The sequence below is a fragment of the Giraffa tippelskirchi genome, chromosome 14 (genome assembly GCF_054371585.1).
Source record: "Giraffa tippelskirchi isolate mGirTip1 chromosome 14, T2T-mGirTip1v1.2.pri, whole genome shotgun sequence".
Classification (NCBI taxonomy): Eukaryota; Metazoa; Chordata; class Mammalia; order Artiodactyla; family Giraffidae; genus Giraffa; species Giraffa tippelskirchi.
The window spans coordinates 18,640,001-18,657,768 of NC_137288.1; the positions used below are offsets into that span (position 1 = coordinate 18,640,001).

The 17,768-nt window shown below is 51.4% G+C and overlaps 2 protein-coding genes across 4 annotated transcripts in view; one reads left to right on the top strand and one right to left on the bottom strand.

The window, feature by feature from the left end:
- The window catches only part of TSHZ1 (teashirt zinc finger homeobox 1), a 79,498-nt gene extending 73,410 nt beyond the window's left edge, over positions 1-6,088 (bottom strand). The window contains exon 1 of the mRNA XM_081561170.1: positions 5,012-6,088. Within this exon, the coding sequence (XP_081417296.1) occupies positions 5,012-5,051 (40 nt within the window). The 5' untranslated portion in view covers positions 5,052-6,088. The remainder of the gene's footprint in view (positions 1-5,011) is intronic.
- Positions 6,089-7,783: 1,695 nt separating this feature from the next.
- On the top strand, positions 7,784-15,333 carry PTGR3 (prostaglandin reductase 3). Of its 3 annotated transcripts, none has more exons than XM_081561171.1 (2): positions 7,784-8,507; positions 14,361-15,333. In XM_081561171.1, exons 1-2 carry the CDS (start codon positions 8,284-8,286, stop codon positions 15,283-15,285), a joined length of 1,149 nt encoding a protein of 382 aa, XP_081417297.1. In that variant the 5' UTR covers positions 7,784-8,283; the 3' UTR covers positions 15,286-15,333. The 3 variants fall into 3 exon arrangements, with proteins under 3 accessions (XP_081417297.1, XP_081417298.1, XP_081417299.1); XM_081561172.1 differs by having other exon boundaries at positions 7,784-8,077; XM_081561173.1 differs by lacking the exon at positions 7,784-8,507 and adding an exon at positions 14,214-14,228.
- Positions 15,334-17,768: the final 2,435 nt, after the last annotated feature.

Below are 17,768 nucleotides of genomic sequence, written 5' to 3' on the forward strand. Positions count from 1 at the left end.
GCTGGAGTGAAGATGCCTGGCTGAGATCTGAACGGGGACCCAGCCCAACGAGCCACACCTCTCCAGAAGCACCCTGAGCCAATACCACCCAGACCTCCTGAGTCTCCCCTTCTCCCCACCCAGGCCCCTCCCCCATTCTCCGGTGATGCCCATAAACCATCGGGTGGGCATCGCCCAGGATGGACGTCTCAGCCCCTCTCCAGCAGCAAGGCTCTTTGAAACACATGAGCAAAAAATAGCTTACAAGGTCTGCACCCATCACACGCACCCATCAAAAGACCAGAGCGGGACAGGGTGATTTCTAAAGTAATACTTCTGAATGGAAACAACACAAAAACCTCTTATAACCAAAGGAACTGCAAGTCTTAGGAGAAAACAGTCTTATGTTGACATAGTTCTAGCTATTGACCTGTGTGTATACTATAGAAACTTTCTGAAATTGATTACACTTTCCAACACATTACCATAAAATCTCCAACTTTCTACCCAAATCCAATTTCCCTTATATTTGAACTGGAACGGCTCCTCATGAATTCCTCTACACTGTAAACATCACCAGCACCTCAATAGGAAATACACGACACCATCATTTTTTAAGAGTAATTTTGAAGTATACTACACAACTAGATGTTTTTAAATACATTATCATAATATTAACATAATCAGCAATGAAAGAAAATTATCCATTGTTTGCTAACAGTTATGCTAAAGAGATGCAGTGAGTAGAAAATAAGACATGCCTACAATTTAAAAAAAAAAAACAAAACAGATATTTCAGTCTTTATTCAAAACTGTCTCTTACTATTTTCATCACCCCATGTGAATAAATAGTAATTAACAAAATTAAACTTAAATATTCAGAAACCATAAGCAGGTAGGGCCTAAATGTTTTCATGAATGAATGAATGGGCTTGACCAAACCCCTTCCCTATAGGCATTCCCCCACTACACACACATAAACACACTCACACACATACACTCTCCCAGCAGAACAGGGCAGCCCTAAGTAGCTGACAAAATACTAACAAAGAACACATGTAAATACACGCTATGGCCCCTCCCTGTGGGATTACAACCTATGTGTACAGGGTAAGAGGGTAGGGATGAGTCTGAACCACCCAAGATAAATTGTTTATCCAGACACTACATGTTTTCAGAGAATATTTCTCATTAATCTCATTGATAAAACAAGTTTAGCTCCAAAATCTACTGAGCTCATCAAATCCCCATTCTTTGATATTTTGCCATGATAACACAGCCGGAAGTTCATCATTTAGCGTTTCCTGGAAGACCAGGGGCCATTTTAGGATCTAGCATTTTTTCCCTCCTCTATGAAATGAGCTTCAACTGAGGGTTGAATCTGAAAATCCATTCCTCCAGCTTGACACAATTTGAGGCATCGGTGACTGAGGTTTTTCTTTGTGTATGTCAAGGTGAGCTTCTAGGCTTACCACCGCTGACCACTGACAGGACATGGTCGCCGTCTTGATAGAAACACAGCTCCCAGAACTCACAGGTGTAACTCTCACCCAGAAATCATCTGGCCTCTTCCACTCGACATATTTACAGAGCACACTGGGATTACCGGAACCGGGTTCGAGGGGGTGAGCGCCCCACCCCCCACCAGCCACATACTTTGGTCACATATATTCTACCACACCTAAACATGAGGATTTTCACAAACTTTTTATTTCAGGCTGCTGCATCAACATGCTGCCTCTCCGTTCCACTTATAACAGCAGGCCTAACTCACAGGAAGTCCAACCATTAGGATCTCCAGAATTGAAAAAATAGAAATAAAAAACAGCTGAGTGGTTGGTTTTCTGTCTCGGCTTTATTGCACAGTTCAAAGCCAGGATTACGGAGGTCATTAAGCAGCATTGTCTCTGTGACATGATTAGTCAGGTAGCAAAGTCCATTTGTCACCTGCAGCAGCAAATTGAGTTAATACTGCACTACAGGCTATGGGGACTGTATAATATCAACGTGATTACATCAAGCGGGCTGCAAACTTGACAGCTCACTGAATTTGTCGGCATTAATCGTTACGCCTGTCACAAATCCATCAGGTTTACAGATAATTAGGGGCCTGTTAATGAAGCTGGCTAAACAACCTTACCTTTTTTGATAATTAAGAAGCCGCTTCATTACGAAGGAGCCATTTCCTCCAAGCAGTAGTTCTTTATTTTTTTATATAAAGAGGATTCATTTAGATAATTTTCCCTTCCTCTCTCATCACTATGAAGTATTGCTATTCTACATCTGTCACCCACCAACTTCCTGGCGACCAAACAATCAATTATTTGACACTAAGATATTCTAAAGAAAAACTCATCAGTTACGGATGGAACAGTGAAGCAGGCCAATGAATGTGCAGCTTCAAGGGGGGGTACAAAAAAGCCAGTCAGGATGTTATAATAAAAACACTTTGGAAAATAGCATGACTTCCATATGTATATAATTGCCCTCTCTCTTTTCCTGAAAATGAACAAATAATATTCGCTACAAATGTATTCTGGCTACCTCCAAAGGGAACGTTAGAAATGTGGAAGATTCCTATTAAATGCTTAAGATGAAGAAAATCTAGATTTTCTCACCTAAACCATGACAAATACATCGAAGACTTACACCAACGTAAATATTAGTGAAAATGAGTGTGAACCAGTGTGTGTTAATGGAAGTAACTTCAGATGAACACCCTTCAGATGAACACAAACAGCTTTATTTTGCTAGGAATCCATCTTAAGTGTTTTTTTTTTAATGGGTAAGGGGGGTAAGAGCTAAACAATGGCTCATTTAATGAACACAAGAGTCCTGAAGGTTTGGAATCAGAGTAGAGATAATAAACCCTGTAATTAAACTTACACAGGACCTCTTAGTATGGAATCTATTTTTGAAATCTCACTTCAAAACACAGGATACTTGGAACATGTCTCAATTTCCTCTCAACTAAAATATATTTTGGCTCCATTTTTTTTAGGGTTTTTTCCCCTCTCAAGTTCCTGTACAGCAGATGACTCAGTCATCAGCTCCTCATGGCCATCACTTTGCAGCATTTTGATTAAGTATGCCAAATGTCGTGTAGAGGAAAGAATGGAAACACTGAGCCTGCCAACTTTTGATTGACCATTAAAGCCAATGATATATGTGCCTGTCAAAAGACAGACAATTAAATCAATATTGGAAAAAAGTCGCCTTGACGGCTTGTTTTTATGTAAGAGCTGCCAGGATGGATTACCATGCACCATCATGCCCTTGTCAACTTTCAAACCTTTTATTAAAAAAAAAAAAAAAAAAAAAGGTGGTATTTAAAGTTGCAGTACCTCATTCCCTCAGCATTTTGTTTGTCCTCAGAAACATCCACTGCACTCTAACCGCAAAAGTTCTTCAGTGTCCAGGAGTAATCTTCAAAATGCAACTTTTCAATGTACCTTCTGTCATATAAATCCCTCTGGTAGTAAAAACGCTAAGAGATCTCTCACTTTCAGCACAAGCAAAGGGTGAATGTCTTTATGGATGGTGTTATACGTTTAGGGGTACCAGGGAGGCACATACTCGCTGCAGTATCTTACTGCACTCTTCAAAGTTTTATTTAAAAAAAATAAAATAAACATTCCCCTTTCTGTCCACTTTATGCTATGAATGCTGAACATGAAAGTTGCCTCTGCTCTGGCAAGCATTTCTCTCAAGGATCTAATAGAAGTCATTAGCTTCTTTTATTTGACCCTTTGTACATGTGGATATTATTTGTGAGATTTGGGGGAGCAATGACCTCTGCTTTAAACGCTTCCCTAGAAAAGGCATCTGTGGAGACATGAACAGGAGCCCATTACTGACGGTAACACTAAAAATTATTCAGATTCGATTCTATACTGCAATAAAGAGTCAAACTTGTTTAAACACACAACACCCTTTTATTACTTTTTTCCCCCCAACAGCTTGGGGAGAGTTGATTTACTCTCTTAGTTAGTGATAACTCACTGGCAGATCGGTGGTACTTCAAGCTCCTTAAACAGTGTCCAAAATCAAGACAAGAATCGAGCAAGCAGCCAAAAGAACTATCCGTCTATTTTCAGACCTGCAGTGAAAAAGGCACTGCAGTCGACCCACGCCAGGGTCTCAGCCATGGATTAGGAGGTGAGCTGAGTTGAGGATGCTGCAGCTGTAAAACTTCTGAGACAAAATTAAAATGGAGCAGGAAAAAGGGGGAGCGAGAGAGAAAAGTCGCCCTGAGAGTGGCTGAGCTGTCAGGAGCATGTGTGTTTCCATGGTGAGTGATTTATTGATGTTTATCAGGAATGAATAGATCAAAGGCCGCCGGATGACAGGCGATCAATCACACATCAAATCAAGGATGGCAATCCTCTAATAAAACAGAAAACAAGGAAAACCAGCTCCTGCCAGTTCCTCCTCCAGAGAAAAATAACTTTTCTGTTCAATCAGATTCTGCACTATCACTGCCTTGTGCTGGCCTGATCAAAAGACATCTTTAGAGGTAATAAAAAAAGGAGGGGGGACATGGGGGGCAGAAGCCTCTTGCACAGGACATTAAAGGCTGCTATTTTCCAGAGAAATCCTCCGACCGCATTCCTTGCGTCCCAGGCCGGTGACCTTATTTCAAGTGTCAGGTTCAGCCTCCCCGCCTCCGGAGGACTTTCCCAGCGCGCTCAGGCCGCGGAGGAGCTACGTCTGCCCAGCGCACGCCCCCTCCCGAGGCGGCCAGGAGCTCCGGCGGCCCCCCGGCCTCCCCCGGCCTCCCCGGCCCGTCGGGGCTCCTCGCCGCGCCGAGGAGCGCCATGAAGTTTCTCCGCTCCGCGCGCCGGCCCAGGTTGGGGGACGCCGACGGCTGCCCCGGGGCGCCGGCGGCCGGGCGCGGGCCGGGCCTCGCTCCCGGGCCCAGAGGGGGTGCGCCGCCCGCGCCCCCGCCCCGCGCGCCGGCTGCCGGGCCCCCCGCCCCCCGCGCCGCGCCCCCCGGCCCCGCTCCCCGCGGCGCGACCCGCGCGCCCGTTACCTGCCGAGCGCCGGGGGGCCTGCTGCTTCCTCCTCGGCATGCTGCTCGGGCCTCAGCCGCCGCCGGAGTTCGCGGGGCGCGGGGACGCGGGGCCCCGGGCGCGGGCGCAACTCCGCGGCGCGCCCAACTCTGGCCTCGTCCCCGCGGGCTCCGGGCTCCGGGCTCCGGGCGCGCCGCGGTCCGCGGGGCGCCGCTCGCATGGACGGCCGCGCCCGGGGCCGCTCAGGAGGCGGCGGCCGCGGCCGCGCGGGCCGCGTCCCGGCCGCCGGGCTGCGGGCGGGGCGCGCGGGGCCTGGGCGCCGAGCCCGGAGTCATCCCCGGCGCGGGCCGCGGGCGCAGCGGCGGGCGCTCGGAGGGCCGGCCCGCGGCCCGCGCTCCATGCTGCCGCCTCCCCGCCGCCGCGGTGCTGCTGGCGGGCGCTCCTCCGGGCGCCGCTGCGGGCGCTGCCCTGCGCCTTCCTCCGCGAGCCGAGAGTCTCGGAGCGCAACTTTCTCTCCCCCTCGCTCCAGGCGGTGCGGGGGTCGCGGCGAGCGTTTTTAGTGCGCGGGTCGCAGCTTGCTCACTGTGCGCCGGCGAGGCCGATCCGGGCTGTCCTTGTCCTCCCCGCACTTAATCTAAGAGGAAGAAAGCAAACAAGACAGAGGAGTGAAGCCCCCGCACATACATGCGCCGGGGGGAGACGTCAGGCGCTGCTCCACCTTCCAAACGGTCACAGATCAAACAGTGTCACCCGCCGCCGGAGCGCCACTTGGTGCCCCGCGCTCCCCGCGGGGCTGTGCCGCCAGGATCGCCGCTTCTTCGGAGGCGAAATCTAATGCAAACACATTTTGATCATGGATTTTTGGCCGCTCTTGATCTTCCAACAGAAAAATTTTGAAAAATACACAAAAAGCACCCCCCTTCCGAAAAAAAAAAAAAAAAAGCCAACAACAACAACCCGGAGAGAGTGCGCGAAGGGGTGAAGAGCAGCCATTCACTGGGTGGGCGAGATGAGCGTGGACGGTCCCCCCAAACTCCTGGGAGAGAGGAGATGCACTCTCGCTCGCTCCTCTTTTCAGTGAAATATAACACACATTCGGATCGCAGAGCTTTCAGACAGTCTCAACTGATAGACAGACACATCGAGCTGCTTTTCCGGCTTCAGTTTTTACTCCTCCTCCTCTCGCCAACGTCACCCTGACAATTACAAATAGGTCTCTCACAAACCATACCTGTCAATCTTTTTAATTGCTTTGTTTTCTTTTTTTTTTCCCCCCGAGCTAAACAATATGACACAAAAAAGAAATCTTAATACGGCATAACATAAAAGATTGCACGCTGGAGAAAGACATTGAGGGGCTTGTTATTGTAATCCACCGGCTGACCGTGGGTGAAGCTCATGTGTTATTAGCCAAGTTGAGTAGACACTAGTTCCTGCAGATTTTTAAACCTGCGACTCTCCCCCTCCGCCCCCGCTTGTACACTCACACACACGCACCCACGTGGACACAAACTACCGTTGGACGAGGAATGTCCGACATTCGAGATAAAAATACCTGTGTCACTTTTGCAATCCTAGTTTGGGGGTTAGATGTGATTGGGGAGGAGCACTGTGCGGCTTTTATATTTTGGTAATTAATGGGTAAGTGGACAATAAGGAAACATGTTTCACTACAATGTATTCCTTTAATAAAAATTTAATGATGGACTTTGCTCATTACACAAAAAAATGTGGAAAATACTTAATCTGGCCCCTCTGTGAGAAGTGAATTGATTATTTGGTCAATACAAACAGGGAGATAATTGACACGATGGAACGGCAGATCTTTCTAGCTGGGTTATAAAAAAAAGGTCCTCATACATCATGGCAACGTCTCCAGTTCCATTAAGGCCCTCGGCAACCCCCCCCCCCCCGCACGAAGTTTAAGATGTTCGTGTGCTCTGGGAATTCGACCCTCTGGTTTCCAGTATCTGTGTTTCTTTCCCCGTGGGAAACCTGTAACAGTCTTGTAGAGGCCACTTACAACAGTCATGGAAAAACATGAAGTCTTGGCCAAAATAAATAAAATGGCTTAGTTCGTGCAACTTACATGGGACAGACTAAGGGCAAGAAGGCACGGGAGAGGCTTTGCGGGGACGAGGGCCAACAGCCTGGGGCGCAGGATGCCCTGGGCGCCCCCCGCCCGGCGCTGGGGGCTCCTGCGCCGGCACCGGCGCCCGGGGCTCACCACCCGGCCCCGGGCCCGGGCCGTGCCCCGCCGCCCCGGCCGCGCTCGGGGTTGATTCGTACCACCTTGCAAGGAAGTGAACGCTCCGCACGGGAAGGGGAGGCGCCTGCGCCGGCCGCCGGGCGCCGCGCAGCTCCGAGGACGCCCCGGGCTGCCGCCGGCTGTGGGCCGCGGCGGCCGCGGGACGCGCGGGTGCCCTCGCCGCCCCCCTCACCCTTTTAGAGGAGTCAAATCCGGCTTTTAGACCGTGGGGAGGGTGGGGATATCCGGTGCCTCCCGGCCGCTGGGAGGAAGGGGGAGGGCGGAGAGGATCCTTGGCCAGTCTGCGCCAAGCAGATTCAAACCAAAACAAAAAGATTAAAGGAGCAGCGGCCGGGGCGGCAGCGATCCCCCGGCCCGGACCCCGGGGGTGGCGCGCCCGGGAACCGCGGGGGCTGCGCGGACTCCCCGCGCAGCGCGCGGCGGGGCAGGAGGGGGGAGCGGGCGCCAAGCGTAGTGGGGAAGGGGGGGAGCCGAGGGGAGGGCGCGGGCCGGAGGAGGGGCGGACCCGCCCGCTCCGCCCGCCGCGCGGAGCCGAGCCTCGCCGAGCGGCCGGGACTGGGCGCGACCCCGGCCAGCGGCGGCGCAGAAAGCAGGCAGAGGCGCGGGCCATGCAGAGGCTGGCGCTCGCTGGGACCCGAGCCATCGTGGACATGTCGTACGCCCGCCACTTCCTGGACTTCCAGGGCTCGGCCATCCCTAGCGCGATGCAGAAGCTGGTGGTGACCCGGCTGAGCCCCAACTTCCGCGAGGCCGTCACCCTGCGCCGGGATTGCCCGGTGCCACTCCCCGGGGACGGAGACCTCCTCGTCCGGAACCGGTGAGCCCGGCGCGCGCCCCCCGCCCCGGCCCCGGCCCGCGCCGCGCCGCGCCTCTCCGCTCCCGGGCTGTCCCGTGCCCGCCGGCGTCCCCACTCCCGGCGCGCGCTCGGGCGCACAGCCCGACTTTGCGGGATCCCGGGAAGTTGAACCCGCCGCCATCTGGCGAAGGCGAACGTAATGAGACTGTTGCCGGTGTGAATATCCGATGGCACCGAACGTCCTCATAACGGAGGGTTATTTTAATTTGGGATTCCCCTCCCCTCCCCCAGCCCTCCCCCCTCCTCCCCCTCCCGCTCCCGAAATAAAACCGACGGGACCCAGAAGGGGAGGCTCCCCGTCCGGCCCACCCGCGCGCACCCAGGGCTCCGGCGATCGCCTAATCTTTAGGGTGGAGTTGGGAACAGCCTGGACACAAACCGCGACGTTTAGGTAACGTGCTTTGGAGGAAGGAGGCCGGGGCACCGGCTGGCTCTTCCTGTCCGCTCCAGGTTGGCAGCTGCCTGGCTGTGGCGGAGCCTGTCGCTGGATGTGTTGGTGTGCACCTCGCCGGTGCCGTCTGCGTGTTGTCAGCTCTGTGTGACTGTCGTCTGTGCCCTGCAGTGGACCGCGGGGCGCGCGTCCCGGGCGGCGGGGCCGGCGCGGGGGCATGGCCGCAGGTTTTGCAGACCGGATGAGGCTCGGGTCGTCGCCCGACCTTCGGACTGTGTTTCCCACCTCCACACTGCCCACCTTAATTTGTTTCCATCTCACTAATCTTTAGTAACTGCTGAAGCAACAAGAGGGAAGGGACCTCACTCTTCAGAGCCTCGCCCGCGGCTCGGCGGTGGGTCCCCTCGCTGCCTGACTTGCAGGCGGGGCGTCCGCTTCCTCCATCCCCCTTGGCGAGAGCAGGGCTCGCCCGCCCGGTCAGTCCCGTCTGTGGGGCGAGTGGTGCATATTTCAGGTTGCTTAATACTTTCGGAAGGAGAAGTAACTTCTGGTTGTAACCAGGACGTCAGTGGTGCGCTCGAAAGCACCCGGTCCTCGGAGAGGACTGAAGGACTGTGTATCTTATCTAAACAGCTTGGGGCAATGCTGAACGGTCCATTTTAGAGATTCGTATCAGCCTTCCAAACCTGGCTGGGAGCCTTCGGAATTCTGACCAGGATGTCAAACTTCTGGGAACCTGTTGGAGAGGTAGAAAGCGAGTGAGCCAAGGGTGGGACGGAGTGGAGGCTGGGAAAGGGGTGGGGGCAGGGGGCGCCTGAACTGGTGGGACCCGGGCTTCGGAGGATTTCTTCATCGGTACCAGGAACCGCTAAGGCGGTTGAGATCCAGACGCGCGTCCTGCCAAGTTGAAAAGAAGGGTGGGTGAGTGTTCACGCAGGACATACAAAACACACGAGTGATTTGCTGAAAGTGAGAGGAGACTCAGATTGAAAAAGCCACCGAAGAAACCCAACAGGCAAAGTTTCACGCAGGCTTTTCCCCCCCCCTCCCCCCCCCCGTACTGCTCACTGTGAACTGTGAGCACTGATGGCACACACCCGGGCTGCTTGGGAAAAGAACACCTTTTACAAACAGGGTGTGAAGTGGGGAGGGGGCGACTGAGCGGGGCGGTCAGGGGAAGGTGTGAAGTTGCCGCACTCCCAGCAGCCGCGCGGTGGGACCCCCGCCTGCGCCGCCGTGGAGGTGTTCCTGCCCGCAGGACCGGCCTGCCCGCCTGCGGGGCACCAGCTCCGCAGGGTGTGCGCCCCTTTCCTGCGCTGGGTCACCAGGGCTGGTCCCCGAACTGGGTGGTTGGTCGGAGTTCTGGAGCGCCGGCTGCCATGTTGGAGGCTCTCAACTTGGGTTGCTTTAAGATCCACGCCTCTATCTTCCATCCACAGATGCCAAGAATCCCTTTAATATAAATAGGATATTTATAGTCACCGTTTGACCTCTAGCTTCTACCTTGAAGTCCGTCACAGAAGAAGGGGGCGCGTTTTCTGCTTGTGGGGAGGGGGCGGACCTCTGCCTGTCCCTCTCCTTGCTCTGCTGGAAAATCTGCCCCTACCCCCCAAACTCTGGGAAGATCCTTTATTCTAGCAAACGTTGTCAGTAAGGGTGGCATTTTATCGATTTTTTTTTAAGAATAGAGGCCCAATACTTCACTGCAGGTTAGTTCATTTTAATCCCAGACCAAATCGCCGCGAACGGTGTGAACTGCATGAAAATTCTGTGCAAGAGCGTTCTCATTTTTATCGTAATAACTAATAAAAAAAAAAATCTCCAGAGTGAATGGATTCAGCCCAAATTCACTTGTTTGGTAAGGTGTCTGGGGGTTTTAATTGTGCTCCGTCTGACTTTCTCTTTCAGCGGAGCCTTTTGCACGTGTCTTTCCATTTTAACAGAAAATACAAATTCTTTATTCACAGTGACGGAGGTACTTTTTAAGACATCGATTTAGGATAATCAAGCTTATCATTTAGGAAAGGTGTGAGAAGGGGACCTAGAATCCTTCTAGAACGTGTTCACGCCTTTCCTTTATCCACTTCTGGCCTTCGCTTTCTAACATCCGAGGAAACCCCGCTTCCCTCCTCAGAAAAGAGAAGAAAAGAAAGGGAGAAAGACTCCGACTCCCTCTGGTTCGGTTCACGCACTATTTTTAGATTTTTCTTTTTTTGTAAGATAATGCCACATTATTTCGTTTCCAAATATTTCTAACGATTTTCTGTTCAAATGTAAGATAATGGAGCAAAGAGTTTGTAGGACCGGCACAGAGAAGGTGGGGGATGGGGAGGGCATTTTTTGATAAACCGTTTGTTGCTCACGGGAGGGTAACTATTCCTGCTCATTCTCCAGGCCGAGAATTTTTTTTTCTTCATTCTTCCTTTTCTTTTCTTTATCCCTCCCCCCTTTTTTAAAATCTTTTTTCTTTTTTTTTAAGGAAGGTCTGGTTTGGCGAACTTTGTCTCCCAGTATTGAAGGTTTTTGCTCTGGACTTGAGTCTTCGGGTTTGGTTCTTATTCACAGGAAACCCATTGCCTCCCCTCGGATCACTGCCCAGTTTCACAATAAACATGACGAAAGGGCTCATCACTTTTTAGTGTAAATAAACCGAGTGACTCCGGAAGGGTATATATTGGGGGAGAGCCCCAAGCATCCCGTTCTTTTTCCTGGGGCTCCTCGATTTTTGTCTTTTGCGTGGGTCTGCCTGTCGGATCGCTAGACCCATGCACTCATTAAAAGCACGTAGTTTAAATTAAAGGGGTACAGGCGAGTCTCCAAATGCACGCATCCTCCCTAGCGCGTCTTCTCTTTCTTTTTCTCGCTCACTCGCCGTTTCTGTCTGCTGCTCCTCAAACCCGGACTCCTGCCCACCGCGCCTGCCGCTCTTGAACTTGTTTCTTTTGGAGCTGAAGGCGCCGGCTCCCACTCCTCCCAATCCTCTTCCCAAAGCCCAGGTAAGAATCTAGGCGCGTCCGGGCAGTGGCGGGTCCCCACCAACCGCGGTGGCGGCGCAGCGTTAAAGCGGGGGTTCAGGGAGAGGTGGGGGCCCGCAACCAGAGGCTGGGCGACCCTGGAGAGGGTGAGGTGTGCAGAGCCGAGTAGGAACTCGGGATTCCTTCACCGACGACGCAGGCGATTTAGAAGACGGCAGGGTGGGGTGGAGAGACACGAAAAATGGGGGTGCCTTGCGAGGCCAAGGTCACGGTCTGGCCGCCGGCCGCTTCGTCGCGAGGCCGATGCGCTCAAGAGCGCCGCGTGCCCCGGGCTCCCCTGGCACTCGATCGGCCCTGGGCCCGAGCTCGGCGGCCGGTGAGGACTGGGCGCGCCCGCCGGAATCCAGGCTCGGCCCAGGGAGGCTGAGGTCACGCTCGCGGGCCTGTGTGGCGACCCGCGCGACTCCAGCCCGCTCCGGGAGTCGGACTCACGGATCGCATCTCTCCATGGTGGCGGTGGAGAGGCCGCGGGACGACGGCACCGGCCGGGCAGTCGGCGGAGGCCGGGCACTTGCGAGGGGAGACCGTCCCAGAAGCGCGGGTTTCTGGCGCCCTGCAAGCTGGACCGGGCGCGGGGCAGGCCCTGTGGTCTCCGGCCCCCGCTCCAACGCTGGCCTGGCTCCACCGCAGTGTCTGATTTGGGCTTTTAAGCAAAGCCCCCTTGGTGAGCTCAAGCTGCCGCTGGTGGGCTGCAGCCGCCGCGCTCCCGACAGAGCCCACCCTGCCCCCCAACACGCACACGCGCGCGCGCGCGCGCGCGCACACACACACACACACACACACACACACACACACACACACACACACACACACACACACACACACACAGGCCCTCGCTGCCCCCTCTGCGCGGGTGCCCTTGCCCCGCTTATCTCCCAGGCGTGCGCCCCGCTCGGTCCGCCGCCTCCCCGCTGGAAGTGGCAGCCACAGCCCCGGGGTGGTGTGGGGGGGGTTGTGTCGATGGGGCTGCCTTTTCCTCCAGCAGCGCCTTCCCGCTCGCAAGCCCCCTCCCCCCAGTTCGCTCCGGTTTGGAGATGAGGGTGACCCGAGGGGCCGAGTCCAAGGCGGGGGCTCCCCACAAGGGAAGGGCCTCTGTGGTTGGAAAGGCAGAAACGCCAGCGGGGAATGAGGGGGGGTGCGGGGGCAAGACGGGAGGGGGGAAAGCCACGGGAAGGGTGAGTCTAACCCTGCGCGAGGAGAACAGAGCGGGCTACCCGCCCTGGCCCCCACCTGTAAGCACAGCCCAGCACCCTGCCCCCACCAGCGGTCCTGCAGCAGGCCCTCCACCCCCAACTATCCGGGCATCCAGAGGCACCCCGGACCTCCAACCGCTGCCTTCCCTGAGGTCCGGAAGCATGCGCTCCGGACACTAGGCCAGGCCTGGAGAACTTGGCAAAGTGAAAGGAAAGATGCCCGGCCCTCCCCCACCCAAGAGATGGAGCGCGGGCATCTTGGCATGAAATGCCAAATGAGAGCCCACCACAAACCATTATTCCTGCCTCTCATTACCATGTATCCTGTTCGGGTATGGAATCCTGTAACATGATTGTGAGGCCTTGTGTCTGGTAACTTCTGAAAGCTGCTGGACAAGCCCGAAGGAGAGTTTCCTGCTTTCTTATTTCTGTTGATAAAATATGTAGAGAGTGTCCAATCGTGTATACAGGGCACCGTCATAAGGGTGCATTTAGGAGGGCAAAGTATTGTCTATATATACAGTGGAAGTGGATCCTTGTGTGGGGCATTTTGGGGTTTATTAAGTTAAATTAAAAGTATTCTAACAGGAGACCTACTTACCAGCTTTCCTCCTGCGACCAGATCCCACACCTTTTCCTTCCATTACAGGTGGAAATGGCATCTTTAGGGTACTCCAGTTGTGTGTCTCAGCCACCTCTCAACATCCTTAGGAGAATGGCTTTTTTCTTTATGTATTAGGATATTTTTGTTATGAGGTATACTGAGATGAAAAAAAGCTGGTAAAAATACCAGCCTGGCAATTAAATTGACTCTGGATACCAAAGTGAAAATAATCATCTGGTATTAATCAAGTATGTCTCTGCTTCTTGTTGAGGAAAAATATAGTGTCGATTTGCTTTCCTTTTCATCTGGGAAGGACTGTAAAATGTTGGATGTTCCATAAAAATCTCTCTACCCTTATGAGACAATTTTTGTTCAATTAATCAAAATGCATATTTTCACACTGGACACAGTTACATCAGAAGGAAAATTTGCTGCAGCCTCTCTCACACTGTTTGAAACAACCCCTGCAGTAACGTGTAACAGCCAGTGACCTTGCACATTACATCAATCTTTAATAATATCATTGTCGTTACTATTATTATCTGAAGTGTTAAATTGTTGCCAGAATCAATACAAGTCTACCTCTTCGAATATATTTTATCCCACTGTTGTTTTTAACATCTTTGTTAAGAGACCAATTAATTTCCAACTCATAGCTCCAGTGAAGTTTGTGTATGAGGGCTTCCTGAATTTTTTTTTCTCTCTTTTGAAAGAAAGAGAAAGGGAATAAATGGCGTATGAAATAAATAACCTGCTGTTTAGAGGGATATGAAATTACTCCTAAACTAATGAAAGAATACAATATACCAAAACTCTGATACAGAATCACTGTTGAGCTCACATTTGTTTGATTTCTTTTTTTTTTTTAGGTGCATATCAAGAGTTTGGGGTGGTTTTTTTTCAAATTCTATCAGAATAGATAACAGCTTCACCACCCTGCACGGTCCCCAGAATTAGAGGAATAGAAAAAGCCATGAGAAAGAAAGCACCTGAATGTGTTTGTGTGTTTGTTTCCCTCTAGATTTGTTGGTGTCAACGCATCTGACATCAACTATTCGGCCGGCCGCTACGACCCTTCAGTCAAGACCCCCTTTGATGCAGGCTTCGAAGGTGTGGGCGAGGTGGTGGGCGTGGGCCTCTCTGCCAGCGCCGCGTACACAGTCGGCCAGGCCGTGGCCTACATGGCACCTGGTTCCTTCGCTGAGTACACAGTGGTGCCCGCCAGGGTCGCCAGCCCAGTGCCGGCCCTGAAACCCGAGTATCTCACGCTCCTGGTGAGCGGGACCACAGCCTACATCAGCCTGAAAGAGCTCGGAGGACTGTCGGAAGGGAAGAAGGTCCTGGTGACTGCGGCAGCCGGGGGCACCGGCCAGTTCGCCGTCCAGCTTGCCAAGAAGGCCAAGTGCCACGTCATTGGAACGTGCTCCTCTGCTGAGAAGTGTGCTTTTCTGAAGTCTGTTGGCTGCGACCGGCCCATCAACTATAACGCCGAGCACGTGGGCACCGTCCTCAGGCAGGAGTACCCCCAAGGTGTGGACGTGGTCTACGAGTCCGTCGGGGGAGCCATGTTTGACTTGGCCGTGGACGCCTTGGCCACCCGAGGGCGCTTGATAGTGATTGGGTTCATCTCTGGCTACCAGACTCCTACCGGCCTGTCGCCTGTGAAGGCAGGAACACTTCCAGCCAAACTGCTGAAGAAATCTGCCAGTGTCCAGGGCTTCTTCTTGAACCATTACCTTCCTGAGTTTCGAGGTGCCATGGACCACTTGCTCAAGATGTATGCAGGTGGCGAGCTGGTTTGCGCGGTGGACACTAGAGGTCTGTCTGCAGAGGGCAGGTTTATGGGCCTGGAGTCTGTCTTCCAGGCCATCGATTATATGTACATGAGAAAAAACACTGGAAAAATTGTCGTTGAATTACCTCCCTCTGTCAACAGTAAGCTATAAAAGCAGAACAATGGCATAAATAAAAGGAGAAAGAAAATGGGCATTTTATATCCCAGAATTACTCAAATCAATTTATTTTTAGTTGGTAATGGAGATAGTATTTTTTTTTAAAGTAAACTTTAATGAATAGGTCTCTCTCTTTTCTTTGCTTCCCTTTTTTTTTTTTTTTGCTTTCCCTTGCCAAAAAAAGTGCTAATAAAACTTCCCTCCATGGCACAGAGGTAAAACCTTTACATTCAGTTCTTTACTCATGGACAGTCTCATTCCAGATTTTATTGTTCCAGGAAACTAAATTAATTCCTGATGCAAGATCTGATCAAATCAGCATGTCTTCAACTTGATGAGATTTTAAAATTGGGCTTGAAAATAGTTCATGAGTTCTTTGCTATGGGAGATTTTGGTATGATGCTAACAAGTTGTTCATAAATGAGAGAGAGAGCAAAAGTCAGTCACTTCTCAGAGTCCATATTCTCGGGAAATGGCCCTTCTCCTTCCATAAATTACCAGCCAATTATCTAAATAGAAATTTGGAGGGATTCTCCCAAAACTCGGACTCTGTTAGGTCATTAGAAAAAAAAAAAATGAGCACAGACCTCTTTTAAAGAAGTATCTCTTGATTTAATGATTTTATGCACAATCATGCTGGTGAGGCATGTGTGAGATGGAAAATTTCTCTCTTCCCTTAAGAAGCAAAGTAGTGTTGAAAACTTACATAGACAAAAGAGCAGGTTTGGTAAAGGGAAACTAGAGATTCGGGAGACTTTAAAAATTTAGTACGTGCATGGGAAATGAAAAATGATGTGCTCCATCCACAGTGAGAGTCAACATAACAAAACACGGGCCATATGAGGGAAAGCTCTGTAGACACCTAACTGCACCCTTCATCTGCCTCCTGGGGTGTGTCAAACAGTATCCTGCAAAGCAGGGACTGAAGTGACCTAAAATGAGCATGCATCTGCTTCACATTTGAGACTTTGGGAAGGTGGGTTTTCTCTCTGATCATGGAAGTAGAGTAGCCACCACGGATGCCGTGTCCCGCCTCAGTTCTCCACGTGGCCTGTTGGGACAAGATGCTTCTTGTCACCATCACCAGATGTCACATCCACGAAGGTAACCAGTCCCGCGCCTTCCCCTCTGAATCCAGCCCACAGCTGATCCACCTGCTTCCCCACCTTCCTCAGCTCCCCAAAGGCTGCTACGGTTTTCATCACTGAGGTGGGAACCCCATCCTGCCTTTCTAACGAAGCCACACCCATCAGACTGTTTTTCAGAGCCTTGGGTTTCAGCATCTCTAACATGCTGAACAAATAGACATGCGATTAGAGATATTCCAGGAAACTCGGTGACCGTATTTAATTTTTCTCTCCTGTCTGAGGAGCAAGGCAGTCCTACTGCTGAATAGCTGTTAGGATCTATTTTACAAGATTTAGTCATTTTCAGGTACCTAATGTAGCTGCTAGCATGCATGCACAACAATACAATTTATATGGTAAATGGGGCCAAATAATGGCTTCACTGAATGTTATGGCTGCACTGAAGGGAAATGTCACGGTAAATAGTTGCCAAATTATGGATCATGCCGGAGTGTCACAACTGCACTAGAGACAAATAGCACGGGAGGCTGTTGCCACTGTGACACTTTTGAGTTATGAAGAGGGGTAACAGCCCGATGGGAGGCTCTTTGCGTCCTCCTTATAGCGAAGGGTTACTGGTGCAGGGCACCGGAGGGGCCAGCGCAGTGCGCCGCTCCGTTATCAATCTGCCCCTTCCAGACCCAACAGCTGTAGCAAAACCCAGGCGGACTTTGCCTCCCTTTGAGAGACCCAGGCAAACAAAGGGGAGGGCACAGGTTTTACGAGTGTAACTGCAAGGGAATGACTGGTAGAGGAGCAACGCTGTAATCAAATCAGCTCATCAGAGAATGTTCTCCACCGTCAGGTAGCCTCTGATTGGCTTAGTGGTGTCCTAGGCAGACAGATGTGTGAAGTCTAAGCAATCATGGGCTTTCTCCCTCTGTCAAGACTCGAGTAGTAAGGACACTGCCAACTAAATTGCTTCTTCTAAACTGAAGTGCGTCCCGGTTTCTTTCATTTTAATGGGAGAGTAATAAAGATGAAAGACCAACATTGTAATGGATGGATCCCTGAAGCTACAGAATAGAAATTTATTATGTTTTGAAGGCATACACTAAATTCAGCTATGTAAAAAAAAAAAATTCAAACAACCAGGTTTAAAATAAAATATAATCTGAAAACCTCATGTTCTGTCTCTCCCCAAACTAAGAAACTACAGTGCATACTGTTTTCATTTATTCTTAGAAAACAAGCATGAAAGATTCCACCCATTCAGGTAATGCCAAAAATATGTTTCAACTTTTTATTTTTTATTCTTCTGAAAAATGATTTGTAAATTGAGGGTCATAGTTCAGCATCAGTTTCATCTTCTGGGATTATCATTCAAGCCCAGCCTCTAATGGGAGGTGA

What these genes read in the sequence shown, in the direction of transcription:
- PTGR3 (XM_081561171.1), top strand. Translation starts at nt 8,284, where the DNA reads ATGGCACCGAACGTCCTCATAACGGAGGGTTATTTTAATTTGGGATTC. An exon ending in ACACAAACCGCGACGTTTAG is followed by an intron (nt 8,508 to 14,360) that starts GTAACGTGCTTT and finishes GTTTCCCTCTAG; the next exon opens with ATTTGTTGGTGTCAACGCAT.